The 9,720-nt window shown below is 31.5% G+C and overlaps 1 protein-coding gene and 1 long non-coding RNA gene across 3 annotated transcripts in view; both read right to left on the reverse strand.

Moving 5' to 3' along the window:
- The window catches only part of LOC126858809 (uncharacterized), a 116,372-nt gene that overhangs the window by 83,186 nt on the left and 23,466 nt on the right, over positions 1 to 9,720 (reverse strand). The window lies entirely within an intron of this gene.
- Positions 428 to 4,797, reverse strand: LOC126858778 (uncharacterized). 2 transcript variants are annotated; one of them, XM_050609349.1, is made up of 7 exons: positions 4,215 to 4,797; positions 3,460 to 3,688; positions 3,009 to 3,201; positions 2,841 to 2,941; positions 2,572 to 2,708; positions 2,163 to 2,501; positions 428 to 2,002 (listed from the first exon to the last, which is right to left on the reverse strand). In XM_050609349.1, exons 2-7 carry the CDS (start codon positions 3,505 to 3,507, stop codon positions 1,681 to 1,683), a joined length of 1,140 nt encoding a protein of 379 aa, XP_050465306.1. In that variant the 5' UTR covers positions 3,508 to 3,688; positions 4,215 to 4,797; the 3' UTR covers positions 428 to 1,680. The 2 variants fall into 2 exon arrangements, with proteins under 2 accessions (XP_050465306.1, XP_050465305.1); XM_050609348.1 differs by having other exon boundaries at positions 2,163 to 2,504; positions 4,215 to 4,582.

The following is a 9,720-nucleotide window of genomic DNA, read 5'->3' on the forward strand; positions in this document are numbered from 1 at the left end:
AAATAAGAAAAAAAGAAACTAATATACTAACAATACATACACCTGATAAAATCATCATTCGCATAATTATAAAATTTATTTATAAATTATTAAAATTTGATATGATACAATTTCTTTTAAAATTTATATAATTTTAATTTCGTATGATGAACAGAATTAAATAAAATTTAAAATAATTAGGTTACATAGAGTCTTTGATGATACAACTGAAAAGATAATCTTGATAATTTTTCAAGAAAAAATTTCATAAACTAAAATTGTAGACAAACTCTTTCATATAAAAAAAAGTTTAAAAATAGTTTTTAAAGAAAATTTTGAAAACAGATTTATATATATATATATATATATATATATATATATATATATGTACAGAAAATTTATATTATTATGGAAAACAAGCTATACAGAAAAATAAATTACACATAGATTTTACAATATTATATTATTTTAATGAGATTCATTCATTCACAAGCATACAAGATTTTATATAATTGTAAAGTATTATATAACTTGATTAGTAATGCGACAGATTTTTCCATGTTATTCCATACAGAATGTTATCTCGTTATCTGCGAGTCTTTAACTGAAGTTCGACAATACTACACAAATTTTACTAATTTTGAAAACCAGAAATAATGATTCTATAAATAGAAGGGATATAATAATTGCGATTCTCTCTCTCTTGGTTAATATAGGAAAACTCATAATTTCCGAATTTTTCACTTAAAAATACATGAAAACAACTTAATAAAAAAGAATAAAATTTGTACCTATAATTAATATATGATTGTACACTATTTTTATGAAGTAATATAATTTGTAACATTATCGGAAGATGCAAATAAATCAAATTATTTCATATTTGCTTCAGAAGTATTATACAGAAGTATAATACACAACAAAATATATATCAACGATAGATTGAATAAAAGCAAACTAATACACGACAAGAAAATATATAATATTTATATAATATATATAAATATATATATGTATATATAACATTATACATACGTATGTATATATATGTGTATGTGTGCATGAATATCAATAATAGCAAAATCGTTCAATGATTTACTGTTTCAATAATATAGAATACGTGAAAATGACTAGGTTCGATTCTGAGAAGCAGCTCTTTAATGCTTCATCAAGTCGAACGAAAGTTTAATATACATATACATGCATCGATAGTATTGAAATATCGCACATATATTAAGCTCAAGTTCGTCAAATGTAAGCGCCAAAGATTAATATTTGATAAACTTGGTCGTATCTTCTTTTGCCTCTGTGTAAGAAGGGAAAAAGTTTCCTGTCTATCAAAGTCTTTTGCTAAACATTCTGCTGCTGCTTATCATCAATCTACAAAGCACGAGTTCTCTTATATTTCTTTATATCTATAACGAATAAAATTAGTATTGGACTAGATTGTTCCATCGAAAATCGTACAGCTTATACTTGTCATTGTCGTCACTATTCTATTATAAGCTATATATTCATAAAACTGTCTGACGTGAATGATCAGCACCAATGAATGTGTACAAGAAAACATTGATCGCTCGTTACCGATTATTCTTATATAATTGTTATAATATCGAAAGATTCTCAATGCATTCCAATGCGAAAAACTAAAACTCGTCAGATTGCATAATCTCTACGAATCGGCGACGTATACTTCGTGATTTACTGTCTCCGTGGATTATCGGCATCCTTTGATCCTTCGCCAGTGTCATCCGCGTCCTTCGGATAATCTTTAGAATTTCTGTCTTTGAAATCGCGAGAATGGTAATAATGATTACTCTCTCTTCGCGAAGCTCCTCTGTATTTGCGGTTATTGCCGTCACGACCATAATTGCGATATTCGCGCGATCGGTATGATGGTGATTCGAAGCAACTATTAGCCGCTTCCGCTGATCTTACGCTGCCATTCTGGAGTTGGGGTAAAACGGTCGAATCAGCCGCATCCGCCTGATGATCTTGCTTTTCGTGCCGATTTGTGTTATATCTAAATTATCCATAATAAATAAAATTTTATTATAGATGATTTTATTTTTTAGTGGTTTCATGATAATTCATTGCATCAGATATTTTAAAAACAACTTCCCCACAATTTGAAATAAATTCCAAATTAATATGAAAATAAAATTTTGCAAACTTGGCAATACCTCGATGATCTGCGATGCCAGTAGCTCGGTATCGGTAACGGTGGAAATTTACGGGAGTTCTGTTCCTGCATCGTACTTGTAGACGAAGTACGGCTATGATGACTATTGTTACCATCGCGAGAGCGTCCGCCTCTGCTGGAACCGGGATTATTTACTGAAGAAGTCGCTCTCAGCGAAGCTATTTCCTTTTTCTGATCCATGTTTTCCTTGTGCAATCGCTTTACCATCGCGTATGATTCCTCCAAAAGAACAACTAGGCTTGCTTGTACAGGATCTCCGACTTGAACTCCTACATCAGTCATCTCGATTTTATCCTTTTGATCTTTGATTATGTCCAACCTTCTGTAAAAGAGAAAAATGTTAGTTTATCGTTAGCATATAATATCTTTTAAGCATAAAGCAAACTGACTTTTTCTGCTGCTCTATAATATTTGATAAATATTGGTTATGTGTTTTTGCCTCTTGTAATGATGCCTTGATATCTTGTAAGTCTTTCTCCAGAAGCTCCACTTGCAGAGGTGTTACATTGACACATATTGGGCTATTCTGTAAATGCAATTTAAATATTTAAATTTTATTAATCTCAATTTTATTAAAAAAAACATTCTTTCAAAAGAGAAAATATTAGAGAAAAACAATCTCAATCAAAGTCTCAAAGAACAATGTTGTTATAAATACCTTTGATTTTGCAAACCCATTTCCATTATCTTCAGGAGAAGAAGGACTGCTAGCCACATTGCAATGTGCTCTTTTGGAGAATACCAACTGAAATTGTAAATCTGCAAAAAAGTTTATAAAAAAGTTAAAAGCAACAAATCTGAAAAGAACAAGATTTATTTATATTACCTCTATTTCTTTGACGCAAAAATTCTATCTCCTGATGTAAAGCGACCAAAGTTGCCTGATGCTGTTCTTGTAAAAATTTCATGTTCTGCTCAAGCTGCACTACTCTGTCCATGTTCAAACTTTGATGCCTAACATGTGCGAATCCATCATTCCTTTCATTCAAAGAAACCAGATCAAGTGGCGCTTTCTTTCCCTATAATATAAGTGATCATATAAAATATATAATTAAAAGCTTAGAGTTTTTTCTTATTAAAACGTTCAAATATTGCCAATAATTTGTAATATTGTTTTACAATGTCTGCAGAATTTCATACTTTATTTAGTAATATAATTATAAAAGATTATTACATTAAAACAATAGACATACATGAGTATATTTTAATAAAAACAAAAAGAATAATTTCTATAGAATAACTTAGAAACTAACATTTAATATAAAATATCTACTTACTTGAGGAAAGGGCACTGTTGGTAGTTTCATCAGCACTTTGGATGTCATTTTTATAATTTTGTTGTTAACACAAGGTAGAATTTGTTCTTTTAATTGTCTTTCTCTTATCAATTTTTATTATCTATTATTCTTACCAATGGATCTCACATTCAACAGTCACATACCAACATAATTGTATAGTCTAAATTTCTTTGCATAAATGAGCTTTTTCAAATGTTTTATCAGCAATCTAAGAGAAGACATAATTTTAGTATTATTTGCAAGGATCTAGATTTTTTTTCTAAAACCAAAGTATTCTAATTTTCTCTTGACTCTGCATAAATTTATACTGTTTCTTCAAAATATAAATCTAGAAATCATTTTACATTATCCGTTTTAGGTCTCGTGAAATAATTAGAGAACAGAAGAAACCGATAGATAAAAAAATGCAATAGAAATGAATTAAAATTTTGTAAATATTTATGATGATTTATTTCTAAATCGAACACGCTGCGAAAATAATACAATCACTGATGTGTATTTTTCATATGAATATTGTAGAAAGAATAATTAAAAATTGCAGATTTCAAAAATATTCCTCATTCGAATCTACGGCATACGCCATGTAAAGAGTCTTTTAACTCTGCCAAGAATTAACGATCACCAGAAAATTACGACGGAGCGAAAAGACTGACACGCTACTTTGACAAATAATGCTTCATATGCATCGAGAAATATTTGAGAAAAACAATCTTGCATAGATCAAGGTACCTTACCGAATGTATTTGAGATTGCGAAAGGTTCGATAGGGCGAAAAGCAGATGAAAATTGCGAGCGTAGCGAAATCCGAAGATTAAATGAGAACGTCCTGCGCGCACATCGTGACGTCACGTCGCGCCGATTGGCCGGCGATGTTCGATCAAATGACGCGTTTTGCGATCGGGGATTTGAATAATTTCCACGCGATTCATCGGAATCATTTCGAAATCATTCTCCTCGTAATGGCAAAAGACACATCGCTAAAAGATCAATCGCTCGATATAGAATTTTATTTATACAATCGCGCTATCGCGTTAGTGAAACGAATTGTTAATGATTCCGAGTCCACGTTCGAATCTCGCGCGCTTTCATCGACCGATGTGTCATCCGCTTTTCCTACAGGGGTGCTCCGATATTTCCTCGCCCCGTGCTTTCCATACAAAACCATTTTCCGCAGAGTTATTTTTAACGCGATGAATAATCGCGATCATTTAAATTAATCGCATAATTAAACCGAAGCGGCACAAACCGCAACGTTGTTGTCGTTAATATAAAACGGACACCAAGAAAGCGCGCGATGAGCACCGCCGATTCGATGAGGATACACCCCGTTCGTCATAGGTTTACCCGCGCCTTCCGAACCTCGGCCATCATTTAAGAGTAGTATTGATCCACGTTGCCGCGCCCATGCCTTTTCCGATCGTATCACCCCGCGTAGTCGTCGCTTCCAAACACAAGATCGACGATAAAAACCTTCAACATTTATTTTTCGTCTCGTCGTCGACGCAATAGAAAAATAATAATAGCATGATTATTTTGTCTGATCTATATGGGCGGGAAAAAACTAAAAGAAATTTTGGTTCAAAATTTATCTTTGAACACGTAAGATCTAGTCGGAAAAATCTTTTTATTTGTTTCTTGTAATTATTCTGTGCACAGGATTTAATTACATTTCAGCTTGCAATTTAATTACAAATATCGTAATTAAGCGATTTAAAGAATTTTACTTGTTTTTTTTTTTAACGTACGTAATACATGGCTATTTAATCGAAGAACGTCGTATAACGCAAGCAATACGTCGTTATATAAAGAGAAACGTACGATACATGGCTATTTAATCGAAGAACGTCGTTTAACGCAAGCAATACGTCGTTAAATAAAGAGAAACGTACGTAATACATGGCTATTTAATCAAAGAACGTCGTTTAACGCAAGCAATACGTCGTTATATAAAGAGAAACGTACGTAATACATGGCTATTTAATCGAAGAACGTCGTTTAACACAAGCAATACGTCGTTATATAAAGAGAAACGTACGTAATACATGGCTATTTAATCGAAGAACGTCGTTTAACGCAAGCAATACGTCGTTATATAAAGAGAAACGTACGATACATGGCTATTTAATCGAAGAACGTCGTTTGACGCAAGCAATACGTCGTTAAATAAAGAGAAACGTACGATACATGGCTATTCAATCGAAGAACGTCGTTTAACGCAAGCTGTTATAAACATCATGGCTATTTATGAAGACGTCGTTTGCATAAACGGTAGATCATATGAGAAGTGTTTAGTATTTAATATAAAGAGAATCGTGCGTAATACATGGCTATTTAATCGAATAACGGCGTTATATAAAGATAAACGTGCATAATACATAGCTGTTTAAGCGAATAACGTCGTTTAAGTATAATTTAATAAGAAATATATTTTTATAAAAATTTTTTATATAGTTAACTGTATTTAAAATATCCATTTTATATTATTTACTCTTATTATAAATATAAAACCAATATCATATTATTATACAAATATATGTACATATTATATATATATATATATATATATATATATATATATATATATATATACATACATACATACATACATACATACACATAAAAATTATATATATATATATGTATTAAAAAGATTATTTTATTATTCATTACAACAAAATCCAAGTAAATGTATATTGATGAACAGGAAAGCACATAATATCATATTTTTCGATAAAACGCAGAAATTTTTGGACTCGATGCAAATTTCGTATATTCGTATTTAATACCTTTGTCGGTAATATTGGCATTTTCCAATGGCACAAATTTATATTACGAGTTATTTCGCTGCATAATGACCTCTTTGCGAGTCGTAAAATCAAATTATTCGAGTCTCTCAAACATATTTGTATTTTGTTATAATTTGAGGATTATGAAATCCTGCGCGGACGCGAATATTTACGAAATGCAAGCTCGCCCTTTTCGTAATACATTTTATCTTTGATTGCAATAAACGTTTATATGCGATATTTCGTTTACGTGACAGTTATCACGAACCGAATAAATTTAACAATTTAAAAATTCAGGTAAAAATAAAGTTTAATATTCTCTCCCGCCATCTCCCTTCCTCTCACTGCTACTGAATTATCACAGTAACGTATTGTTAACATATGTATAATAACATATGTATTGGCGCGCTATTGTTTTTACGTACTCTGGTATCGTTCGTGCGACGACGTTCGAGCAGGAAAGTAGTCGTGCGAGACGCTCCAAATTCATTTCTAAACGCGATCGCGATCAGATAATAATATCAAAAATTATTTGTTTATAATATAATTAATTCCCATTTATAAATAATATATAATTACATACATATCGTGACGATAGATCTCGAATCACATATTTTCTAAAATTTATTTATTTAATCAAATAAGAATAAAAGAATTAAAGTAATAAGAACCAAATTATTGTTTTATTGCAATCTTTACGGATAATAATTATTTAACAATACACAGAGTCAAATAATTATATAATTGATCTATAATTTAAAATATTTATACAACTTAATATTTCGCATATATATTTTATAATACACATAAAATATTTCGATAATAAATTAACAATATCTAACATGGAATTCGGCCTTGGCGACGTAAACATTGGCGCGCTATTGTTTACGTACCTCGACTCTGGTATCATTCGCGCGACGACACTCGAGCAGGAAAGTAGTCGTGCGAGACGCTTCGAATTCATTTCTAAACGCGATCGCGATCAAGTATCAAAAATTATTTGTTTATGATATAATTAATTCCCATTTATAAATAATATATAATTGCATACATATCGTGACGATAGATCTCGAATCGCATATTTCCTAAAATTTATTTATTTAATCAAATAAGAATTAAAGTAATAAGGACGAAAATTATTGTTTTGTTGCAATCTTTACGAATAATAATTATTTCTTTAACAATACATAGAGTCAAATATGTATAATTGATCTATAATTTAAAATATTTATCTAACTTAATATTTCGCATATATATTTTATATAATACACATAAAATATTTCGACAATAAATTAACAATATCTAACATGGAATTCGGCCTTGGCGACGTAAACATTGGCGCGCTATTGTTTACGTACCTCGACTCTGGTATCATTCGCGCGACGACACTCGAGCAGGAAAGTAGTCGTGCGAGACGCTTCGAATTCATTTCTAAACGCGATCGCGATCAAGTATCAAAAATTATTTGTTTATAATATAATTAATTCCCATTTATAAATAATATATAATTACATTCATATCGTGACGATAGATCTCGAATCACATATTTTCTAAAATTTATTTATTTAATCAAATAAGAATAAAAGAATTAAAGTAATAAGGACCAAAATTATTGTTTTATTGCAATCTTTACGGATAATATTTATTTAACAATACACAGAGTCAAATAATTATATAATTGATCTATAATTTAAAATATTTATACAACTTAATATTTCGCATATATATTTTAAAGTTCAATTATATTTCGTCCGATGCTTTATCATTTTACTTTTCGACGATTTAAATATGATTCGGATTGAGAATGCGCAATAAAATAGTCGAACTGCAAGTTCTAGTAATTGACATAACGATAAGAGCTCCGTAATATATTAGACATTTATTAAATAAATAAACTAAAACTTCAAATACTTGTGTATAATTTAATATTCCTGTCATAATATATACGTCATAGTATATGAATATTTCTTCAGCAAATTATCCATAATACGGTATGCGGCCTTGGCGGCGTAAACATTAGCGCGCTATTGTTTACGTTTTACGTATTACAGTTTCGTTATCATTCGCACGGCAACAGTCGAACAGTAAGGTAGTAAAGCGCGATACATTCCGTCAAATAGATATTATAAACGCGATCGCGATAGAAATTAAAATATAATTCGCTATGATTATTACAATTAACGATTAATTAACTTTAAAAATAAGAAATAAAAATAATATTTCAATACTAGAGATTCTTACAAATGACGCATGATTTTAACATAGTAAACAACAAAAATCTTGTTCTTTGTTTTTCTCTTTACGATATAATAATGCGTATGTTTCGTGTAATTGTTCCGCGATCGCGAGTGCCGGTGTAAAGTATGCGATTGTCGCATATTCGACTAATAATTAACTGTGTTTTCGCGAGTGAATCAAAACAACAAGAGATGAACAAGATAAGAAAAGGAGATATTAAAAAGCATCCGACGATGGATGGAGCAGAAGTATGTGTGGTAAATAATTTATTTCTATTTACTATCTATATTAATTTCAAAATATACATTGCACAGTTTTTCTTCGTTTCTTTAATGATGTATGAGATTCAATCTAAATTATCGTATAATATAACATATATCACTTGTTTTATCAAAACATATCTACACCGCATCTCTTTTAATCGAGAGAAAAGAGGGATGCGATATAGATAATTTATGCTCAAATATAATCTCACGTTATGCGGATATAATTTTGTAATATGATGTATATATATATATATATATATATATATATATATATCATATTACAAAATTATATCCGTATACTACCCTCCAGGGTGTAACCTTGGCGTGGTGGGAGGGCATAGTACCCGGATGGTACCTTAAGGGTCTTAAAGACCTCCTGAGGTTACTGAGAAGGGGAAACCAAGCACCCAACGCCGTCGTCGCTGTCATCGTGCCGCGGACGGCTCGTCGTATCGTTAGTGCTGTCATCGTGCCGCGGACGGCTTATCGCGGCGTCGGTTCCGTCAACGTGCCGCGGACGGTTTTCGCGTCGCGACGCCGCTCCCGTGTCCCGTCATCGTGCCGCGGACGGTTTTCGCGTCGTCGCGTGTCCATACTGCATTGCCACGAGTCGTACAATGACTCATATGTGGCACGCACATCTGTGGAAGACTTTAGTGCGTTGCCTTGTTGTTCGTCATCGGAGCGTACGAGCAACGAGAGAGTCGCGTAACCGTATATCCGCGTTTTCGCGTCGTCGCGTCTTCGCGTCGGACTTCTATCCCGTTTTCACAATGCGAGGATCGTACTTCGTTGCCGACTAACTGGGATATCTCTCAGCGTTGCTATCGGTAATATATTAATACCCTATTAATATAATTAATTTTATATGATATTAGGTAACGTTAATACAATATTAATGTTATATATATTATATAAATATTTATGTATTAATAAATTTAATATATTAA

This window comes from Cataglyphis hispanica, chromosome 2, assembly GCF_021464435.1.
Source record: "Cataglyphis hispanica isolate Lineage 1 chromosome 2, ULB_Chis1_1.0, whole genome shotgun sequence".
Lineage (NCBI taxonomy): Eukaryota > Metazoa > Arthropoda > Insecta > Hymenoptera > Formicidae > Cataglyphis > Cataglyphis hispanica.